The sequence below is a fragment of the Siphateles boraxobius genome, unplaced genomic scaffold (assembly GCF_051911475.1).
Source record: "Siphateles boraxobius isolate OS27281-9 unplaced genomic scaffold, OSU_SipBor_1 17, whole genome shotgun sequence".
In the NCBI taxonomy this organism is placed as follows: domain Eukaryota; kingdom Metazoa; phylum Chordata; class Actinopteri; order Cypriniformes; family Leuciscidae; genus Siphateles; species Siphateles boraxobius.
Window position 1 is genome coordinate 5165027 of NW_027508777.1, and position 24699 is coordinate 5189725.

The 24699-nt window shown below is 41.0% G+C and overlaps 1 protein-coding gene and 1 long non-coding RNA gene across 2 annotated transcripts in view; both read left to right on the plus strand.

Moving 5' to 3' along the window:
* Positions 1–5569, plus strand: part of dnajb14 (DnaJ heat shock protein family (Hsp40) member B14) — a 198783-nt gene extending 193214 nt beyond the window's left edge. The window contains exons 6-8 of the mRNA XM_077232367.1: positions 3899–4008; positions 5025–5197; positions 5322–5569. Coding sequence (XP_077088482.1) covers positions 3899–4008; positions 5025–5197; positions 5322–5446 — 408 coding nt within the window. The 3' untranslated portion in view covers positions 5447–5569. The remainder of the gene's footprint in view (positions 1–3898; positions 4009–5024; positions 5198–5321) is intronic.
* A 12741-nt stretch (positions 5570–18310) lies between these two features.
* LOC143740142 (uncharacterized) lies at positions 18311–23478 on the plus strand. Its single transcript, XR_013204764.1, has 2 exons — positions 18311–22041; positions 22536–23478. It is a non-coding gene; the product is annotated as an uncharacterized LOC143740142 (long non-coding RNA).
* Positions 23479–24699: the final 1221 nt, after the last annotated feature.

Below are 24699 nucleotides of genomic sequence, written 5' to 3' on the forward strand. Positions count from 1 at the left end.
TGCTACATCCTAGAGAAAAGGAAGTAAGCTCACTTTAGATTTATTGTTAGAATCAGGAATGGAAGTTTTAGTCATCTTCAGACATAGAGAGAAATAACAGACATAACATCTCAAGATGTTAATATAATTCATATCTTTGTGGTTAGCAACATAATTAATCTTATTTAAAAAATCCACCACACTTCTCAAATTTGGCATAGTTTTTATTAATGTCATGTGTTGTTGTTCATCTGAGGTTGTATTGACTTAATTTTAAGACCTACTAAGGACCAGATGTTTTATTATTAGGTGCCAAGCATCGAAGGTGCGGAGGCACCTATTGTGTCTGTTCCGGTTCTTATTATTCCTCCTCTTCCGACTGGGCGTCTATGGCAGCCCATAGAACCGTTTGCGGGAAAGTTGTTTTGGTTTGACATTCTGATACAGGACAGTCCCAATATTAAATACACCAATTTTGGTGTCTCTAACTCATTCCCTCTAGCGCCACCACCTGTCCAAATTTTCACTTTTATTATTCTAATAACTTTTGAACCGTAAGGCCTATCAACAAAATTTGTTTTTCCTCTGATTCCGGAGCTCATGCCGATTCGATTGCACCCTATGACGTCATTTTCTGTCATAAATATATGGCCGCCATTTTGAATTGTTCAAAAAACCTACTTTTTTGAACTCGTCCTAGACGGTATGTCCGATTTTCACCAAAATTGCACCAGATCATCTTTAGGCTGTGTGGACAAAAAGTTATGGAATTCAAGTTGATTCGTCAAACTGTTTTCAATAAACGCACGAAAAAAATTTACGTAGCGCTTGTGAAAACAGACGTAAGGCTGTATCTCCGCAATGCTTTATCACATTGAGACCAAACTTGGTACATGCCATCACAAGCATGACCTGAGGCTACATGCTGCGTTTCGGCGCAGAGCCACCTACTGGTCCGGAGGTACAGAAAATGGCTATTTTTGCTTATAACTTCTGAATGGTTTGTCCAAAAATCATAAAAGTGGTCTCGTTAGATTCAGGGCGTCACAACGAGTCAAGCGATATCCAATTTTCCCAGATCAGCCATTATGGCTATCGGCCATTTTGAATTATGTGCTAAAATGCTGTATTTTCTGGACGCATGAACGAATTGTTACGAAACTCGGTATGGGTCATCAGTACGATGACCTGAAGGAGCCTGAGAAGTTTCGAAACAGCACCACCTAGTGGTACAATTTATTTTTACAATGCTTATAACTCTAGCGGTGGTTGACTGATTTTCACGGGAATCATCTCCTTAAGTTCTGAATCCTTGCCGAGTCCACAGATACCAAACATGCTAGGTTTCGTCTTACGGTTTGTGTAGCGTTGTGATTTAGCGCTTAAAAACATTTGCCGATAACTTCAAAACCGTTAGTCCGATCGAGACGAAACTACCGTCAGAAGTTTGCAACCATAGCTCGTTAAATATATGTAAATGCCCAAATGCCAAAATATTGATAGAAAGAGGTAGTAAAATTCAATCAAAATCACGTGTCAGTCATTTTTGACGTGATTTTTCATATAAATTCTATAACTCCGAAGTGAATTGAGATATTTTCACCAAATGTGGCACACACATGTATGGGCTCATTCCGAGGACACATGAAAAAAATTGTGAGATTTTGCCTCTTGGTGGCGCTATAATAGAACAAAACATGAAATTCCCGACTAAAAGTTAAGGATTTTGTGTTGATAGACGAACCCGTTTTCGTATACCGCAGCATCAAAGTTGAGGCATGCTGCCAAAATGACTATTCAGACTTTATCTCTGCAATGCCTTGACATTTTGAAACCAAACTTTGTATGTGTCATTGTCACCTCACTCTGACCACATCACATCGATTTCGTAACTGCGCCACCTATTTGTTGAAAGTGATAAACCATTAAATCATCTTATAAGTTACTTTAAATATGATTTTTCAGCCATTTTGCCAAAATTCTCTTAAAATGTCTTTAATTGCTCCTTGCTGCCGCTTCTTGCGCTTGGCCCCGGTTATTTTTTTGCTTGCAGCTATATTTATTATTATTATTATTAGGGGCCAAGCACCGAAGGTGTGGAGGCGCCTATTGTGTCTGTTCCGGTTCTTATTATTCTTCTTCTTCCTTCTTCTTCTTCTTCTTCTTCTTCTTCTTCTTCTTCTTCTTCTTCTTCTTCTTCCTACTGGGCGTCTATGGCAGAACCGCTTGCTGGAAAGTTGTGAAATTTGGCACACTGATAAACGACAGTCTGAAAAGTCAATAAAGCAAATTTGGCGTCTCAAAATCAATCCCTCTAGCGCCACCACCTGTCCAAAGTTTCACTCATTTTAAGTCTTATAACTTTTGAACCATAATGGGTAGAAACAAAATTATTTTTTTCTCTGATTCCTGAGCTCATGCCGATTCGATTACATTCCATGACATCATTTTACGTCATACAAATATGTCCGCCATTTTGAATTGTCTAACAAACCTACTTTTGCAAACTCGTCCAAGACGGTTTGTCCGATTTGCACCAAAATTGAACCAGATCATCTCCAGGCAGTGCAGACAAAAAGTTGTGAATTCAAGTTGATTCGTCAAACCGTTCTCGAATACCGCACAAATTAATTTTACGTAGTGCTTGCAAAAACAGACATAAGGCTGTATCTCCGCAGCGCTTTATCGTATTCAGACCAAACTTGGTCCATTTCATCACAAGCATGACCTGAGGCTACATGCTGCGTTTCGGCGCAGCACCACCTACTGGTCCGGAGATATGAAAAATATTAATATTCAAAAATAAAACATCTTGATTTTTATTCAATACCTACTTTTTCAAACTCCTCCTAGACCGTTTGTCCAATTTTTACCAAAATCGAATCGTATCATCTCCAGACCGTGCCGAAGTTATGGATTTCGTGACGATAGACAAAACCGTTTTTGTATACCACAGCATCAAAGTTGAGGCATGCTGCCAAAATTACTATTCGGGCTTTATCTATGCAATGCTTTCAGATTTTGACACCAAACTTTGTATGTGTCATTGTCACCTCACTCTGACCACATCACATCGATTTTGTAACTGCGCCGCCTATTGGTCAAAAGTGATAATCCATTAAATCATATTTTTAGTTACTGTATGTGATTTTTTAACCATTTTGCCTAAATTCATCTTAAAATGTCTTTAACTGCTCCTTCCTGTAGTTGGTCTGAAACTCCCAGCCATGTTGGCATGTCTTGTCGGCTGCTTTTGCGCTTGGCCCCGGTAATTGCTGCTTGCAGCTATATTTATTATTATTATTATTATTATTATTAGGGGTTCAAGCAGGAAGGGCTAGGTATAAATACAGATTTCCCAATTCAATAAATCCATTTCACAAGTTTTTTTTCAGTGCCCGTCCGTTTCGCTTCCAAATGAAAGAGATAAGAAAAACTCTCTGATTAAGCTGTAAATCTCATTTAAACCAGTATAACTTTTTGAAATATTAATTCAACGTCACATTGTATGTTTATTTATTTTGTGTATAAAATAAACAAACATACAGTTATGTTTATGTTTCACAACTCAGGGGAAAATATGATTTCTTTTATAATAGCACTGAAGATTCAATGCTGCTCTGAAATGATGGAGAAAAATGATAAAGAGAACCTTATTTGGTATGAAAATGAGTTAGCTCAGCAGTTCAAATTGATATCTGCAAGACAGAAAGTATTGTAGAAATACGTTTTCACACAGCCATTGATAATAGCCATAAAATAAAATATTGACCATGGTGTTTTAATATTCAATATCAGGATTGTTCAAATAAATATCAAAATCAAATGTTTTACCCAGCCCTATTTGAATGTTTCATTCTGTTGTTCTTGTTTTGAAGTAACTCACAGATAATGACTGATCCCGGTGTCTATTCTTCAGGGTGGGTACTCCATGTTTATTCAGCTGATGCCGATAGTTGTGCTGGTCTTGGTCTCAGTCCTCAGCCAGATGATGGTGTCCACACCTCCTTATAGCCTTTACTCCAGACCGTATGTCATAATACCTTACAATACATGCCTCATACTACAATACAATCAATGCTTTAGATCATGTGCAATAATGCCTTATGATACATGCCTCACAACACCGTACAAACTGTACTTCAGACAGTATATATGGGGTTAAAATGTTATGGGTTGCATTCATGCAATTAATGGAATGTCTTACACTGTTGATTTTTTTTAAACGCTTTGCAGTGCTAGAAAGTTCAAAAGGCTGACTCTTATCGGACTTAGTCATATTGAAGCTTAAACCCTCGCCATTTCACAACCGTTTGTGTGTATTACATATACAGTATATTTACCCCTGGGCAATGAAAACAACTGGCTAAAATGGCTAAACACTAAGCTTTTAACTGTCTTAACCACAGATTACTGGTCTAGAAATGAGCAAAATTTAAGCAAAAGCACTACTTAAAAGGCCATTATTGTCTCAGAAAAACATCACAGACAGAATGAAGTTATTGGCAAAATATGGGAAGTTTGAATCAGAGTGGTTCAGCGGAGTTGTGTGATGATGCTCCAGATCCGTGTCTTCGAAAATCTAGTGAGAAATATACATTTTATGATTTTACTCAATTAACTTATAGTTTTTAATTAAAGCAAATATATCTGAAATGTACATCTTTTACTCCACAAATTCAAAAACATGTATGTGCCCTCATTAAAATAGACATAAAAAATTTCATATGCAACATCATAATCACTATTTTCCAGAAACACAAAATTAGATCAATTAACCTCAAAACTGTTTTGACTGACTAAATCTCACAAATGTTGATATTAAGATGAAATTACTCAATTACAAATAGCATAGCCATTCATAAAAAGTGCTGAGATGAGATTTTGTGCCATCTACTTGGATCTTACCCCATGTTACCCTAATATTAAGAAAGAAAATCTGAATAAATATATTATGGTTCTAGCACTTTATACTTAAACTCACATTTTTCATACTGTTCCTTAAAACTGTGTAATGGTTGCAATATCTGCTCCTTCACATCTAGGTCCACAGGACAGACTGTTAAGAGACTAACAGAGAACCTGCAGGTGGACTATTTTGTCACCAGAGATTTCAAATCAGAATATAAGGGCTCAGCTTTGCTAAAGATTGAGAAGAATGTAGAGGAGGATTATGTTTCTAATGTCCGCAACAACTGCTGGAAGGAAAGACAGACAAGTGTGTCATTATTTCATCTTTACCATCTTATTTTTCCACTATGGGTTTATATGCTTTGTTTGGTCCTAGGGATATGCTTTGAGGTCCTAATAAAATGAGTTTTGTCATCATGTCATTCCTTTAGAAACAGACCTGCTGTATGCTGCTAAGGTCTACAGAGATGAAAGACTACAGCGAAAGGCAGAGCTCATGACCATGGAGAACTGCAAAGAGCTGGACAGATTAAACAACCTGTTCCGTGGTGGATAAACCTCAAACTGAAACTAACAGACACTTAAGAAAATAATACACCATGGTATAAATTAATTTTTTGTTTGTTGTTATTTTTTTTTAAACATTCTTAAAGAAAACATATTAAAAATGTTAAAAGTCTCTTATCTTGAATATGCTTTGCTTCATAGTACATCAAATCAACTGAGAAAAATAATTTTTTTTCCAGCACCATCAATCCATTTTTTGATCTGTCTCTATTATGTCTGACTTCACTAAACCGTAGGCCTAAATGTTCTACATTTAAAGGGTAAGTTCGGCACTTTACAACTAAAGCCCTTTTTTAAAATCGTTTCTGATTAAATCGAACGGTTAAGATTAAAATTTGGACACATGCTGCTGTCCCGAGAATTTTAGGTTTTTGTGTTAGCACCCCCCCACCTATACAATGGTTTCATAGGGTTTGCAAAAATCGCTGCAAAAGAAGCTTTCCAACAGGTGTTTTACCATTCGTTGTAAAACTGTGGACCTATTTTTCCAACGCCTCACAACCGGACATTCTTCCAAAAACTACGATAAAAACCTGTTGGAAAGCATCTTTTGCAGCGATTTTTGCGTGAGCATATCAGTGAACACCCCAGACCACTCGGTGAGTTTCACGTCTTTGTAAACTAAAGTTTAATGCGTTTTTATGAATGATTGTTCCAGTGCCCCTATGAAACCATTGTATAGGTGGGGGGTTGCTAACACAAAAACCTAAAATTCTCGGGACAGCAGCATTTGTCCAAATTTTAATCTTAACCGTTCGATTTAATCAGAAACGATCTTAAAACAGGGCTTTACTTGTAAAACGCCGAACATACCCTTTAGGACTATACAACCTTTTTTTTTTCTTCTTCTTAACTTTGAATCCAAACTTGCATTGACTCCATATCAATTTTGCTCTCCTTGCCAAGTTTTAACAGTGCTACTAACTTGGAGATCACTATTTTGAAAACTTTAAATAGTACAGATGAAATATAAGCTGTTAAATAGAGGACTACTCTTCCATTTGTTTTAGGAACAGAAATTATTAGATTTGTTTATTTTTATTCTCTTATAATTTTTTCCATCAATTGAAAGTCCACACAACCAAATTTTCACACTTCGAAAAGATACCTTAAAAGTAATCCATATGAATCAAGCATACGTAACCAAATTAATATAGGCTTTTACTCCTTTATAAACCTTGAATAACTCGCATACATAGAGTTGACCAAATATGGTAAACATGGTAGCCCAACCATGCAGAAGCAAATTAGCTCAAAAGTAAAACATGTATAATTAATTATAACAAATTATAATTAATTATAAATATTTGGATTAGTTTAAGAATTGACTGTAGCAGAATTAATAGTACAATTATTTAATCAGTTCGTCCAACGAACAGACAGCATAATTAGTTATCAATTCTTGGCCAAGAAAGAATAACCTTTTACCCTGCTAGCACTTTATTCAGTAGAAATTGCATGTAGCTGGATCAAGACATTTAAGTGGCTTTGATTTGTTAGCGGCAAACACAGAGACAATAAAGCATGGATATAATGGTTTAATAAACAAAACTACAGGTAGGCTACACACACAACTAAACTAAGCAAATATTAAATACAGAATAAAGAAGGTAAAGAAAGAGAGGGAGAAGAGAATGACAATATTACAATCAGTTAACCACAACAGGGTCACCTTCGAAGGGTCACTATAACTTAGAAACGCAAACGGGTACTTGCATTTACTTTGGTTGCTGAGCAACTCCAGATGCGGGGGATTCTTGATGTTCATTTGGGTTTTTCGGGGTGGTCCACGTTGAATCCAACGAAGTTAACTTAAAGATAAAGTTGCTGGAATGAGACAGGAAACGTAGTGTCTCAAAAGAGATTGAGTAAAGATCTGAACTTTTCAGTTCACACTCATTTGGTGAGGTGGCCAATCAAAGATGACCGGGAGAAAGTCTTTGTTCCATCTTATCCCTGTTTGCATTTTTATGGTGGCATGGAGAATTTGTGCAGTTTTTACACAAAGGTATGGTAAAAATGTGATTATGCATTTATATCATAACATTCTATACAACATTGATTACAAAATGAAAAGAGGATTCATTTGATACCAAGAAAGATGGGGATTTTAAGACAATAAAGCTGTGATGCATCATCTTTTGGATATCAGCATTTGAAGTTACCCTAACATAACTAAACAATCATAACTAGGCTAATATAACATATGAATATTAAAAATACTATACAGTTGGGACAGTTTGATTGTAAAATGGAGTAAATGTTGAGTCAATGTTCTTATGGGTATTGGAAGTTGGTCTCTAGTCAGATGGCTGGTGCATTCTGTTTTAGTTGTGTGGACTTTCAGTGGGTGAACAGAAATGATGAATTTTTTTCCTTGTGTTCTGAAGCACATTTTGGTGAACTTTCCCTTAAACAATCATTTATCCTAAATTATTCTCCTTCCTAAAATTCTATTTGAGATATATTACAAATATATACATATATTATATTTTATATACGAGATATAAAATTTTTGAGATATAACATCAGTGAAGTACAAAAGATAAGTAGCACATGCTACTAAATTGCCTAAATACACCCAGTGAAACAAAACGTTAAAATTATTCAAAATGGCAGGCTCATAGAACAATAACTATTTTACAATAATCCTCCTTACCAAACCTTATTGCAGATAATTTATTTTATAATAAAGTTTAAGAAAATACATTTTCCAGTTGTTTTTATGACTAACAATTAAAAGTAACTATTTAAAGGTGCTGTATTTAATATTGACAGCTAGGGGTTGAAATGGGTACTGCAATCCAAATTCAAAACCGCCCCCTCCTCAGACTCCACGCTCACGCTGGTTGCCAGATTGTGGACACGCAACAGGAGCGAGTGCAATTGACGATGGAAGGCGACAAGCCTTACAATAAGTTGATGAGTTGATTTATCCGTGTTTTAATATGCCTCTTGTCATGGAGCTTTTTAGATGGATGCCAAGGCTTTTTAGGTCAGGGAGAATCTGCGGTCTATGACCTAATTTTTTTGCTGGCTTCCGTGGCTGCGATACACTGTGTTTTCCGCCAAATTGCAACCTAGGGTGTCAAAATACTATTAGGTAAATTGGCATGGGACAGGATAAAACTGACAAAAACATATTCCGACACGGAACGCACATTTCAAAGTAGAACAACTGGCTGTAACATTGTTTTTTTGAGAAACAAGTATTTGACCTTAGCATGTGTCCCAAATCTCTGCAAACATATTATGGTATCTTTGTGCTTTAGTACAGTCAAAAAAAAAAACATACATACAGCATCTTTAAGTGTTCCTATTACCGTAAAATGCATCTGGGGAAGATATCTATTACATTTCTAGTTTTTTTTTTTTTTTTGGTCTTTTCATAGGACATTCCTTTTAGTAAGGTCTCTTTGCACATCCCCCCCTTGTTTTTATTTTTTTATATTTTATTTTATTACAAGGAATTTAGTTTCCTTACCCTTGGAATGTATATGTGGGTCAAACCTGTATGTGTTTAATTGCTGTTAATACCATAATAAAGTGGTATTACACTAGTGATATTTTTTCCATTCTCTATTATGTAATTAAATGGTACATATGTTAATTATATGTTGTAAATAACACATTGTCATTCAGACAGTTTTTACTCTGTTTTTTAAACCGCTTTTCCTTTTTAGTACACCTCAAGGAGGAAAAAAATAAAAGAATAAAAAAATAAAAAAATAACGACGACAAAAACACAAACGCTACCAACAACTGTTGCATGAGGTCTTACAAGGAGTCAACAACTATGTGATGCAAGTAGAAATTCTGGTACAATTTTGAAGATCTAGTCTTTTGTTTTTAAAATCCTATTTCCTCCAGTTTTTTTCTGACGACATTTTTTCAGTATGATTTTTTTATGATCCACATCAGGAAGGTTTCTATTGAGCCAACATTTAGTGACAGCTTTTATGCAGGTGACCAGAAAAATCTTCAAGAGGCAAATATCACTTTTACCCAAACCCTCCGGAGTAACCCATAGGAACATATTGGGAAATGTGAAACCGCCGTCACCTTCCTATTGTTATGTGTGTATTACGTTGCTTCCTGATATCATATGTGCAAATGCTTTTAACCTATTTATATATATATATAAAACAGTTAGGTCCGGTCAAACAATGTATTAATTAAATACAGATTTGATTATATTGGTAGCCTAATGCTGAAAGAAGTTTCATGCCTCAACAAGTGCTTTCAACCTGCCTATGTGGAAAACACTTTTGTTTGACACAGACTTGTCCCACAGCAGAATGCAACTTAATTATTTTTCAAGCGCCTCCAAAAAAACACAGAAAATTACTTTTAAACAGCAAATGATGGAATATTTACGACGTACATATTTACAGCGGGTCTGTCCGCACAGGATTAGTATTACCTCCTGAGGTTATTTTTCCGAACCTTTTTACAGAAAGTAAAAGTCGACATAATTTTTACTGACATTGCCTTAATGATTACTGAAATGGCACATTCGGACGGGACTAAAATCACAGAGAAGCTCTGGTAATAATTACTTTTCCCCAACTCTCCATGTTAAACTAATCCCTTCCGAATATGGCTAAAGCCTATTCTGGACATTAATTGTCCCACCTTTACCCAAAAAAGCCTGAATATGGACAAAACCAGAAAATGTGAAGTGAATCAGCTGAACCACACCAGCAAGGGGGTTGTATCCCAGAAGACTTAGATTTTTGCTTTGGTGTTATACTAACATCTAGTCAGACTCTTGCCGCCAAAATCACTCCAAAACAATGCATGAGCACTCTGGAGTTTCCCAAGCATGTAACCATACTATGTATATCCACTCTCATGTCTTACTCCCATTGCTGTTTAACAGTCAACTGAATTCTTATTCATTAAGGAGATAGCGTTGTATAATTCACCTATTACTTATTTGATATTTTTATTCCTATATGCATCTTTAAAAATCTGGGTCGGTTTAGAAAAAGTATTATTATTAGGGTTTTGATCTCTGTCCCAAAAAATGCCATACTTGAAGATACGTATAAAAATCCTGTTGTAGCAAATTAGCTCAAGGGAAATATTAATAATTAATAATAACTTCTAATTTAAATTATGAATATTTGGATCAGTTATAAAATTAACTTGATGTAGCAGAATTAATACCACAATCAACTAACCTGTTTTTCCAGCAATTAATTATTATAAATTAATTATTAATTTATCTTAATTTTAAGAAATGTTAATTTCCGGGGTATGGGAAAGTACTCAAATTACTGTACAGTACTGCTCAGAGCATGTAGTCAAAATTTGCATGATTAGGGACTCCGGTATATGAGCATGAAACACGGACAACTTTACGTGACATGGACAAGACTTTATTAAGTAGACTAAACACTTAAACTACTCTAATGCACACACACACACACATACATACAGTTTAGACACAGAAAGAGAGCTGAAGCAGAATACAGGAAAACAAGAAGTTGTAGCATTGTTTGAAATTCATGTTTCAAATAATGAGGCTAAGTTTAATACATGTGCATGTCTCACCCATTTGAATAAAACTGTTCTGATGCAATTTGTTGAGGCTCCAGTTGATCTTTGCTGATGTTGTCTTGATGAGAGAGAAGCAGTAGGAGTCAGAGGATCTTTGAAGAATGGAAAGATGAGGCCGAAGCCTGGCACAAACTTAGGGGTCCTTAGAAGACTCCTAGCTTAGAATCATCTTCACTTCAAGATCTCTCAGAAAAAACAAAGACTGGTCGTGATCTTGTGATCAGTGATTTTTAAAGTGTAAATGTCACACCCTCTGGATTTGAGTGAGCCAATTGTTCCCTTTGGAGGGAAATTTAAGATACTTTGTGTTCTAGCAGGGCATGTGAATATGTAATTTGATTGGGTGGTTTAGAGAAAAACCTTCAAGATTCGTATAATACTAATGCGTCACAGAGTTAGCAAAAAGTAATGTAAATTAAGTTCATATAGAGAGCAAGGTTAACCATAGTATGCAAGTCTGAAACACTGATCCAAAAGAGTTTAAAAGAGAGAATAAATACATAGGCCAAACCCCATAAAAGTAAAATCATGAGATTGGAAAATTGGATACATGTTTATATGTTTCTCAAATGGTTATATATAGAATATATAGGATTAATCTGTTATTTAGAAAACAAACTAAAGTGGAATTATCATGCGCCAAGATCTCACAGTGGTTAAAACATTAAAATAGCACAGGAAAAGTGTTCAAATGCAGCGCATTCACTCCAAATATTTCTATTTAAATTAATAATCTTTTTTGAAAATTCTGGATAATGATTTCATGAAATGTTAGTCCTTAACTCCATTAATGAGAGTGACATATATAATCTAAATGTGTATATCAGATGTAAAACGAGGTTTAAATGGTTAGTTCACCCAAAAATGAAAATTCTGTGAGTATTTACTCACCCTCATGTTGTTCCAGCCCTGTAAGACTTTCATTCATCTTCGGAACACAAATTAAGAACACAAATTATTAAAATATGAAATCTGACAGCTGGCTCACTCCTTCATAGGCTGCAATGTAATTTCATCTGCCAGCCCAGAAAAGTTAGTAAAAGACATTGTTAAAATAGTCCAAGTGACTACAGTGGTTCAACCTCAAGTTTATCAAGCAACGAGAATACTTTTTGTTGCGCAAACCCCCCCAAAAATAACGACTTTATTCAACTCTTCATTATAGCCACGAAGCATGCGTGAAAACTGAGAAGATGGGTCTCGATGTAGTGTTTAAAATGGTTCTAGAGTTTGCATTTCCTGGATGTCCGAATTGTGAGAAACCAACGATAAAACGTAAAAGTGCCTTACCAATGACGCAAAATTAATGGTTTAATTTTAACAATTAAATTAAAAATTAATCAAATGATCGTGACCGTCCTCTCAGTTCTCACCAGAGGTGGGCACAAATACATCAAAAACTATTTTGTTACAAAATACAAATACTGGCTCATGAAATGTAACAAAATAAAATACAAAATACTGATGTGAAAAATGTATTTAAATAAAATACAAGTAATTAGTATTTTGAAAATACATAAATACTCATAATCTTAATAATCTTAAGTCTTTTTTTTTATTACTGAAAGGTCAATAACACAAATAGTAGCAATAACACAAATATGAGAAATGTGTAAATTCAAAATGGCGAAGTAGAAAAATAAAAAAGAATGGGCATTTCACTAAAGCGTTACTGCGGACTCGTGAACGCGGATTGACAACAGAACCGGAAGAGAATACAATGCGGAATAAAGTCATCGTTTTTGTTATTTTTGGAACAAAATGTATTTTCGATGCTTCAAAAAATTCTAACTAACCCCCTGAGGTCACATGGACTACTTTGATGATGTCTTTATTTCCTTTCTGGACAAGGACAGTATACCGCACATAGATTTTCAATGGAGGGACAGAAAACTCTCGGACTGAATCTAAAATATCTTAAACTGTGTTCCGAAGATGAACGGAGGTCTTACGGACTTGGAGCGACATGAGGGTGAGTCATTAATGACATAATTTTCATTTTTGGGTGAACTAACCCTTTAATAGCAAAACGTGTTTGATGTAAGCTACGTAGCCATATTATCACCGTTACTCTACGCGTGCCTTAAAGGACAAGTTCGGTATTTTACACTTAAAGCCCCGTTTTAAGATCGTTTCTGATGAAATAGAATGGTTAAGATTGAATTTGGACAAATGCCCCCCCCCCCACCACCTCCACAATGGTTTCATAGGGGCACTGGAACAATCATTCATAAAACGCATTAAACTTTAGTTTACAAAGACGTGAAGTTCACCGAGTGGTCTGGGGTGTTCACTGATATGCTCACACAAAGATCGCTGCAAAAGATGCTTTCCAACAGGTGTTTTACCATTCGTTGTAAAACTGTGGACCTATTTTTCCAAACACCTCAAAACCGGACATTCTTCCGTTGAGAGCTTAAATAATAGACACTCCAGCCCAGTTGGTGGCGATAATGCACCTTTGTCAATGTTTGGATAGCGTAGCCTACGATACCGCGACTGCATAACTACAGAAATAATACGTACAACCCCATTCCAGTTTCCGTCAGCAGAGTAATACCGTACCTCACAGAACATCCAATACAAGTCAATGGAGTTGGACAAAAACTACGATAAAACCTGTTGGAAAGCATCTTTTGCAGCGATTTTTGTGTAAATATAACAGACAGAGAATTTTCGTCACAAAATCAAAATTCCATTTTAATCATAATATATATGATTAATCATATTAATCATAATATGTGTGGGTTTGTTTTACACACGAGACTCTAACTGCCCTGACCACGTGTGCCTTTTCCATAGTAGAATCGCGCTGCGTGCGCAATTACTGAAAAACAATAGGATTGATGATTATTTTATACAAAATCAATATCAATATTTCTCATATGTAATACGTTTAAAAACGTGTAAAAACTGCAGATGGATGTTTTATTGTGAACGCTTTACTTGCTTAGCATGGAGATTTCAGTGGAGTTACGACAGACGCGCTGTTTTATAATAGGTAGGGCCTATGATGGCCTATGATGAATGACAACACAGTGCATTGATCTCATAAGGCACAATTATTTTCTCTATAATTCCGTTCAGTGTGCAATATGTGTGTGTGTAGACTATATTTTTCACAAAACACTTTACCTTAATGCCATGAGTTCAAAACTCATTCATTTCTTGGATTGAGCCCGGTCTACAGGGTGTAATGTGATTTTCGGGCATCTAACCTGGACATTGCCATTGCCAACATCAGACCGAAAATATGACAAAATCATTTACTATGGTGATTTTTCTTAAGTATTTAAGTATTTGAAATACTCTAAATAATCTCCCTCAAAATATTTTGTTACAGACTACATTTAATTTTTTCCACACCTGCAAAATACAAATTACAAAATACACTAAAGTAATTAAATACGTATTTAAAATACATTTAATTGAAATACTGCCCATGTCTGGTTCTCACGCATGCGTCGTGACTCTCTCATGAACTCACATCAGAGGCCCACAGAGAAGAAAATTAATAGTTGAATAAAGTCGTTGTAACAGGGTTCAGATGTTTTGGGAAGAAGAAGGCGGGAACCGGCAAACATTTAACATTTTTAATAATACAAATACAAAAACAAAAGAAACTGCCAGCAGCCCCTCACGGCCGACTGCTGGCAACACCGAACAGAAACAAAACATCAAATAAAACACAGTCCTGTCCTCTCTTGATCTCCTCTGTCGTCGCTCCCCCTTTATGCTTCCGCTCCTCCGTGAGAGATGCGAGACCGGTGCGTCTCGCAGGTGTCATTCATTACCAATCACGCCACCGGCCTCGCGCCGTTCTCTCATGTCCCTCGACCTCGTCCTGCTCGCCACATACCCCCATCGCCCCTCGCAGGCCGGGGGGTACCCCTGCTCTACTCCCCCCCCGGCGGCGGCGGCGATCCCTGGGGGGTATGGACCGACGAGGTGAGGGAAACGGAGACGGAAGCATGAGGAGCGACAGATCCGAGAGAGGGGAGAGAGGAAAAAAAAAATTTCTTGGTCCGGTTCCCGGACACACTGCCGCTCGGTCCTCAGCCAGCTGAGAGACTCACTCGCGGTGCCATGCGATGGTACTGGACATCCGTTGGGGGACGGTTCGACGCTCCTCCGCCTCCTGGCGGACGGCGATGGCTCCTCCGGTCGAGGGCAGCCTGCAGCGAGTCCCCCGTTCCCTGCTCCGCCCCCATCATGGCCGACGACAACAGGCTCCGGCCCATGGCGAATGGGAGCGACGCCTCCGCTCCCTCTCGGACGGCAGGCACCCTCCTCGACCCAGGAGCACGGCAGCGAGGTCTCCGTCCCACCTGCTGTTCAATCGCTCCAGCACCATCGCCTCGGGCAGCAATCGGCGGCCATCGCTCCCTCGTGCTGCCTGAACTTCTCAGCACCGCGATCCCCCTCAGCAGCGAGGCTCTCCGACAGCGTGCCCCTCTTTCTTCCCGGGTTTTGGCACCAATGTAACGGGGTTCAGATGTTATGGGAAGAAGAAGGTGGGAACCGGCAAACATTTAACATTTTTAATAATATAAATACAAAAACAAAAGAAACTGCCAGCAGCCCCTCACGGCTGACTGCTGGCAACACCGAACAGAAACAAAACATCAAAATAAAACACAGGGCTGTCCTCTCTCGATCTCCTCTGTCGTCGCTCCCCCTTTATGCTTCCGCTCCTCCGTGAGAGATGCGAGACCGGTGCGTCTCGCAGGTGTCATTCATTACCAATCACGCCACCGGCCTTGCGCCGTTCTCTCACGTCCCTCGACCTCGTCCTGCTCGCCACAGTCGTTATTTTTGTTTTTGTTGCGCAAAAAAAGTATTCTTGTCGCTTGATAAACTTAAGGTTTTGCCACTGTAGTCACTTGGACTATTTTAACAATTTCTTTACTAACTTTTCTGTGCTGTAGATGAAATTACTTGCAGCCTATGGGGAAGTGAGCCAGCTCTCAGATTTCATAAAAAATATCTTAATTTGTGTTCTGAAGATGAACGAAAGCTTACGGGGTTGGAACAACATGAGGGTGAGTAATTACTGACAGAATTTTCATTTTTGGGTGAACTAACCCTTTAAATCATTCTCAGTATCTGTATGGTGTGCACATATTAACAAGGTTTTTTTTTCCCGGCTGATTTGTGCGTGGAAAATAGTGTGCACATTTTAAAGCCTTTTTTGAGCGTATACAACAAGGCCACTGTGTATTATAGTGGTCATGAAAACGATCTAATAAAACATTTGTCTTGTTTTTTTAAAATTTATTTTTACATTGGAGAATTGCAAATATTAAATAAAATTTGTTTTTGTTTTTTGCTCAGTGGAAAAAAAATCTGGTTTTAAGGAGAGACATGCTCCTGGAATTACCATGAATGATGAAACAGGCTTAGTAGTGACAATGCAAAGGCCTGAAAGTACAGTATGCTAATTTTTCATCACTGTAAAAGATAAGCAGAATAATAAAACAGTTGATTAAATTTCATTTTATGTGTATGTGTTTATAACCTCAAAAAGTAAATAAACCATAAATAGCTTTTATATATTTAAATATAGCCATAAAAAGGCATATACTATAGCAATCCAAAAAATGTATCAGCTTTATTTAATGCGCTCAATTTTTTTTTTAAAGTATCATCATTCGTTTTTATTGAAATAAGTTATCAAAATAACGTGGGAGTGGCTTGCGAGGCGCGACATGAAAACACATTAAAGCTCTCCATTAACCTGCGTGAAATACATGATATCAGAGACCGAGGAAACAAAACAACTCAGTCCAACAATGATTAACATTTACAAATAATGTTTAAACAAGGTTTATTTGCGTGCACGCGCATGTCCCAAGTCAACACGATCTCCAGTTGATAACATCCATTTCGTTTCTCCCATCACTAATATGGTTAGAAACGTCTCGGTTACGTATGTAACCCTTGTTCCCTGAGTAGGGAACGGAGACGTTACGTCGGATGACGACGAATGGGGGTTTCGCTTAGAACACCTATCGACTTCGAGTATTACAAAACGAGCCAATGGCAATGAAATGCCATGGGTCTGCGGAATTTGCATAGCGTATCTCCGCCCCACCGCGTGGGTATAAAGGAGGACGCCGGCAACATGCAGGTATGTCTTCGCTGAGGAGCCGAGACTGAACTCAGGCGTCTGCCCAGCGGTACAGCGGACGTGGCAAGGAGACGTAACGTCTCCGTTCCCTACTCAGGGAACAAGGGTTACATACGTAACCGAGACGTTCCCTTTCGTAGTCACTCCGAGTTACGTCGGATGACGACGAATGGGGGTCCCCGTGAAATCACACCACCTTCACAGCTGTCTTCCAGTGCCCTGTGAAAGTCTGATCCCCTGTCGTGATACCGGCACGGACGAAGGAGTCCTACTTAACACAGGAATACCAAAGTACACTGGGAAGCATATCTCAGAGGAGATATGCCGCAGCATGCCTACCCGTAGGGAGGACTTAAGAACACATATGGCCGGAGGGCTTCATATGGAGGAACGCTGGAGTGACCAGCCCGAGGGGTGGCAACTTTCAACTCCAGGAGGGCAAGGTGGCTTGCCAAGGGAAAGACACATGCTCAAGGAGGCTTACAGTGGAAATACACATGTGGGGGTTACTCAGGGAGGAACCATGCACACGGAGGCACCTAGCCGACGCCCAGGCAATAGACACTGGCGCCAGCGTCAACAGTGCAGGAGGAACTCAGGGCTTCAGAGAGGAAGGCTCACCTGAGGAATAATCGCACGTATCCAGTCCGTGGAGTGGAATGGCGAGCAAGCGAAGACACCTGAGCGGGTCCAGTACTAGCTAACTGAAGCGAGTACACGAGAGGACACGGGCTCCACTCGGAGATTATAGAATCTGGCGAATGTGTTGGGTGTCGCCCAACCTGCAGCTCTACAAATGTCTGCCAGCAAGGCGCCATGCGCTAGAGCCCAAGAGGAAGCCACACTCCGGGTGGAGTGGGCTGTCACACCAAGGGGGCACGGTCGGCCTTGCTGTTGGTAAGCCAAAGCAATGGCGTCCACTATCCAGTGAGACAACCTCTGCTTTGAGAGAGCCTTTCCCTACAGTCTCCCACCATAACAGACAAAGAGCTGGTCTGAGGTCCTGAAACACTGCGTTCTGTCTACGTAAGCACGGAGAGCGCGTACTGGACAGAGCAGTGCCAAGGCTGGGTCTGCCTCCTCCCGGGGCAGCGCTTGCAGGTTCACCACCTGGTCCCGGAAGGGAGTGGTGGGAACCTTGGGCACATATCTAGGCCGGGGTCTCAGGATCACGTGAGAGTGACCGGGCCCGAATTCCAGGCACGCTTCGTCAACGGAGAATGCGTGCAGGTCCCCTACCCTCTTGATAGAGGCCAAAGCAACCAGGAGCGCTGTCTTCATAGACAGAAACTTAAGCTCAAATGAATGCAGAGGCTCAAAGGGAGCCCTCTGCAGGGCATTTAAGACCACTGAGAGGTCCCAAGAGGGAACGAGAGGAGGGCGAGGAGGATTCAGTCTCCTCGCTCCTCTCAGGAACCTGACGATCAGGTCGTGCTTCCCCAGAGACTTACCTTGAACTGCTTCGTGATATGCGGCGATAGCGGCCACATACACCTTCAGGGTGGAGGGAGACAGCCTTCGCTCCAACCCATCTTGCAGGAAGGAAAGCACGACAGAGATCGAGCATCTCCTGGGGTCTTCTCGACGAGAAGAGCACCAGTTGACGAAGAGGTTCCACTTCAACGCATAGACATGTCTCGTGGACGATGCTCTAGCGGAAGTGATGGTAGCCGCCACCGCTGGTGGCAGGGTACTCAAACCTGCCTCGTCCCGTCCAGGAGCCACACGTGGAGCCTCCAGAGATCGGGTCGAGGGTGCCAAAGGGTGCCCCGTCTCTGAGAAAGGAGATCCTTCCTCAGAGGAATTGGCCAAGGAGGTGCTGTCGCGAGGAGTACCAGTTCGGAGAACCAGGTCCGGGTGGGCCAATACGGCGTAACCAGAATGAGTTGCTCCTCGTCCTCCTTGATCTTGCACAAGGTCTGTGCGAGAAGGCTCACTGGGGGAAACACATATTTGCGTAGGCCCCGCGGCCAGCTGTGCGCCAGTGCATCCGTGCCGAGGGAGCCCTCGGTCAGGGAATAGAACAGGGCGCAATGGGTCGAGTCGTGAGAGGCAAACAGATCTATCTGTGCGTCCCCGAACTGGTCCCAAATCAGCTGAACCGGCTGGGGATGGAGTCGCCATTCGCCGGAGATGGGCCGAAACCGTGACAGCTCGTCGGCTGCAAAGTTCCGATCTCCCGGAATGTAGATAGAACGAAGGGACCTCAGGTGCTTCTGACTCCATAAGAGGAGGTGGCGTGCGAGTTGCGACATACAGCGGGAGCGTAGACCACCCTGACGGTTGATGTACGCTACAGTCGCGGTATTGTCTGAACGGACTAGAGCGTGTTGACCCCTGAGCAACGTGAGGAAACGGTGCAGGGCAAGGCGTACTGCCAGCAACTCGAGGCAATTGACATGAAAAAGGCGCTGGGGTCCTGTCCAGGAGCCCGCGGCAGCATGTCCGTTGCACATGGCGCCCCAACCCGTGGAAGAGGCATCTGTGGAGATAACAACATGCCTGGAAACTCGTTCTAGGGGAACTCCGGCCCGTAGAAAACTGAGGTTCCTCCACGGAGTGAAGGACTGACGGCAGGTCGGAGTCACTGGGACTCGGAACGTGCCATGATGCCATGCCCACCTCGGGACTCGATCACGAAACCACAGCTGAAGCGGTCTCATATGAAGCAATCCGAGCGGCGTTGCCGCGGCTGCAGATGCCATATGCCCAGGAGCCTCTGAAACAATTTCAGTGGGACCGCACTCTTGCCATCGAACTGTCGAAGACAAGTCAGCAGTGAGTGTGCGCGCTCACTCGTAAGCTGCGCGGACATAGCGACCGAGTCGATCTCCATACCGAGAAAGAGATCCTCTGCACGGGGCAGAGTTTACTCTTCCCCTAGTTGACCCGAAGGCCCAGACGGGCTAGGTGCTGGAGCACTAAGTCTCAGTGTTCGCAAACCTGATCTCGAGAGTGAGCCAATATTAGCCAGTCGTCGAGGTAATTCAGGATGCAAATCCCGTTTTCGCGTAGGGGAACAAGGGCTGCCTCGACGACTTTCGTAAAGTCGCGAGGGGACAGAGCCAACCCGATTGGGAGAACCGCGTACTGGTATGCCTGCCCCTCGAAAGCAAACCGGAGAAACGGTCTGTGTCGAGGTAAAATGGAGACATGAAGTAGGCGTCCTTCAGGTCTGTCGCTGCAAACCAATCCTGTGGCCGCACGCATTCGAAAATGCGTTTGGCCGAGAGCATCTTGAACGGCAGCCTGTGAAGGGAGCGGTTCAAGACGCGCAGATCCAGGATCGGCCGTAACCCACCGGTCTTCTTGGGGACAATGAAGTACGGCTGTAAAACCCTGACTTCATCTCGGCTGGAGGGACAGTCTCGATTGCACCCTTCGCCAGCAGGGTAGCAATCTCCGCTCTCAGATAGGGGCATTGCCACCGACCATAGTGAAGCGAACTCCCCTGAAGCGGGGAGGAGACCGTGCGAACTGAATCGCATAGCCGAGCCTGATAGTTCAGGCGACCCAGCGGGACAGGCTGGGAGCTAACCAAGCTGCCAGAACTGAACCAGTGGGGTCAGCGAACCACAGGCGTCCCCCAGAGGGGCAGCGAAGCGGAGTGACCGGCCCAGGCGAGGGTGGCATAGCGGCCCGGTGCGGGGGCGCGGTCATGCTCCGCGTCCTGACAGAGGAGACCAGGGAAGGACCAGCGTTCCACGGGGGTCTGCTCTGCCAGGGGTCTGGCGTCAGAGGGGGACAGGGGCGAAGCGGTCCGTGGACGGCACGCCGTGTCAACCGCCTCTGGGTGGCATTGTGCTTTTGTCAAACTGTACTGCTAAACTACAACTGTCACCCAACCAAAATCTCTTATACACACACACACACACACACACTCACACACATACACATACACTCACACACATACACTCACACACAATCTACTCAGCCTGAAATTCCCCTCCATCATTGAAAATGGGCTCCTTGCACATAGCAACCTGACGTCATATCCGCAACGGGTAAATACGGCCGCTCTCTTCCTGTTTGGCGAAATATGGCGGCGGCGTAAACAGCGGAAAATAAGCCTTAAAAAGATAGAGTTTTTTTCCAGAGGCAACAAAAAAAATATCATGGACATTGTTGTGTTCCCACATGCACGTCATCATCTAAATTCACCGGCGTTTTAAGTTACCACGGATTTCCTAGCGATGTTGAACTCAGAAAGCGGTGGCTGGTGAATATTCGTCGTGATGAGTTCATTGTCACAGGACACAGCAAAGTCTGTAGTTTGCACTTCACACCGGAGGAGATCATTCAGCCGAAAACACCGGAGGGGAAAAGGCAACTAAAGAAAGGAGCTGTCCCGGTATTGTTCCAGTGGAATGATTACTCCATCCCATTTCCAAGACTGAGCGTTTGGGACAGAGTAAGCAAACTTCAGCCTGAGCTGGCATCAGCAGAAGATGGGCAACGTATGGACTGCACTCCTGCTGCTGATCATGACTATTCATCTGTCCCAGAACCCGCTTTCATGGACTCGGCAATCGACGAAAACACGAAATTAAAAGAAGAAAATGACTCATTAAAGAAAGAGATACAGGTGCTGAAAATTAGCTGTAAATTTGGATTACAAAGATTCGCCCACTCTGACGACGACATTCGATTCTATACACGGTAAGATGCGAACAAGATACCCCTGACCTTAGTAACTTGGACCATACGCGACCATATTGTAACGTTGTGTACTCTTTCTGTTCCGTTCCCATAGATTTCCCATTTATCATAACCTTATGCTGTTTTGGAGATTGGTTGAACCATCGGTGCATAAAATGGTTCGTGCGTCGAGGGACAAAGCTGCTGAAAAATTGAATGAAGCAGTAACATCTGTCCGTCCCACACACACGGTTGGTTTTTGCAGTTGTCATTGATAATAATGTTGTCATTAATGTTGTTGCAGTTGTCATTAATGATAATCATTAATAATTCATAATATTTTTATGCAAATATAAATATTCTTTAGTTTATTTTATTTATTATGGTGGTTTTTCAAAGCAAACCTTCAAATTAATGTGAGAGATGAAAATGACATCTGACTGCATTTACCTCAACATTCTGATATTAGATTGAGTATTTTCTAGCTTGGATCCATATTAATTTATAGATTTGAGTTGGGGGTCGTTAGTCACGCCCATGCTGGTGAGGGTGTCCTCTCATTTGGATTCTCAGAATATGGTCCCCCTAGGTATAAATCAATAAATAAGTAAGGTGCCTGAGTAGCCTATTGCAGTCACAGTCCCACATTTGAAAGTAATGATAATTGCACATCCTTTTATCTATTAGACTAGAGAGGTTACATTAGGTTTAATGATGTTTGTGTGTGTGTGTGTTTTCTCCCCAGAGACAATCATCGAAACCCATTGATGAGCTAGTCCTTTTCCTAATGTACTTGTCCGTTGGTTTAAAGGAGCAGGACTTGGCAAACCGTTTTAACATTCACATCTCTACTGTAAGCCGCATTATCTGTTCGTGGACCAACTACCTGTACACACTCTTGGGCTCGGCGGCTATCTGGATTGAGCCTGAAGACGTTAAAGCTCACCTTCCTGAGGATTTCAAAGACTTCTCCGATACTCAGATAATAGTTGACTGTACAGAGCTCAAGTACCAGACGCCATCCTCGCCTCTCCTCCAAAGTGAGATGTTTTCTAAGTACAAATCTCACTGTACAATGAAAGGACTTATCGGGATCGCCCCTCATGGTCCAGTGACCTTCATCTCTTCACTCTATGAGGGGTCAATAAGTGATAAAGAACTCTTTAGGCGGTCAGGGTTGGCTGACCTTTTAACTGATGACATGGCTGTGATGGTTGATAAAGGTTTCCTGATCACTGACTGTGTGAAGTGTAAAGTGTACTGTCCACCTTTTCTCAACAAAAAAAGCCGGATGCCAGCACCCAGTGTCCTCCAAACACAGAAAATTGCTCGTGTAAGAGTGCACGTTGAGCGAGTCATCCGAAGGGTAAAGGAGAATAAACTTTTTGATTCTGTTATTCCTTTGTCAATTGCTGGAATCATTAATGAAATTTTTGCCGTTGCTTGCCTGCTTAGCAATTATCAAAATAAACATCTTGTCACAGCATGGGCCAAGTAGTGCTGACAAGTTTACATTACAGAAACCTACAACTTTTAAATGTAAGTATCAATCATTATTTATCTCTGAATAAATTCTCATACAATGACAACAGATGTGATCTCACACAACATTATAAACAATGATTTTTATTGTAAAATGATGCCATATTTTATAAAGTCCATGAATAAATCTGACATTACTTATTCAACTGTTTTTTTGTTTGTTTTTTAAAGCAACAAGCTTGAAGACACATTTTATCCAGATCACATAATTTATCAATCAGTTCCAGGCGAAATATATATACACTGTAGGTATGAGTGGGAAATGTAACACAAATGAGAAGTCAAATTCATAGTCCTAATAAAATACATAATGAATCAGATTATGATTTCTTTACCTGCCAATCAGTTGTGATCGTCTCATTGAGAGATACTTTGGCATGTTAATGCTGAAGTAGAAATGATCACACTTCTGCCTGATTGTTTCTTGAACTTCTTTGCCTGAGTGCAGTCGCTGCACAAAGAAATCTTCCTCTGCCCAGACAAAAAGGTCACACCACTGAAGTCCAGTAATTAAAAGCTGGCCTTGTATTTGCCAAAAATAGGCATGGCTTTTCTTTAGTTTAAAAGCACCATTTGACATGTGCAAGTACTTGCAGTCAATGTAACTTTTAGCATTTGGACATTTAATTTCAACCAAACCGTAAGCAGGTGTTGCATTGGGATCATAAACAAGGCCATCAACCACAAGTCCACAAGGGGAGTAATTGACATTGTTGTACGGGGCATATTCTTTTGCTGCCTGAAACTCCATTTCTGAACCTCTCCTCATTTCCGCAGTTTGTCTGGTGCCCCTGATAATTCGCTCTGCAAGATGCTCAGCACTACTGTAACCTCTAACATGGGAAACTTCCCTAAACCTTGAGGACGTTATCCTCATTCCCCGCAGCACGTGCCACTCTGGATCTTTGCTCTGACCCCGTGTCGACAATTCAATTTTGTGAGTCATCTCAATAGATAGCTGCAAACTTTGTATATGCAAATGTTCTTCCTCTGTGCATACCCACACACATTCTGTGTGTGACAGCTGATGAGTAATAAGGGGAAGACATGGAGGACCCGGGGCATTCTTATGTAGCTCTGTGCATTTCAGTCCAAATTCAGAATCCACAAGGGGCTTGTCAATGCTCATCCCCATTGTTGTCACCAGGGGCATATCCAGTGGATCTAGGCCGCTGTACACTTCGGCCACACGAAGTACCGTCAGGTCAGGAAGAGGGCCAGTCATTCCCCTGTAGAGGGTGCTCCTTTTAATAAAAAATATCATAAAGAAGTACTTAATTTGACATAACAATGGGGGAAACAACTCATGAAAATAATTGTTAAGTTAATATTTATTTACCGTAATCCTCCTTTACCCATCCGACCCT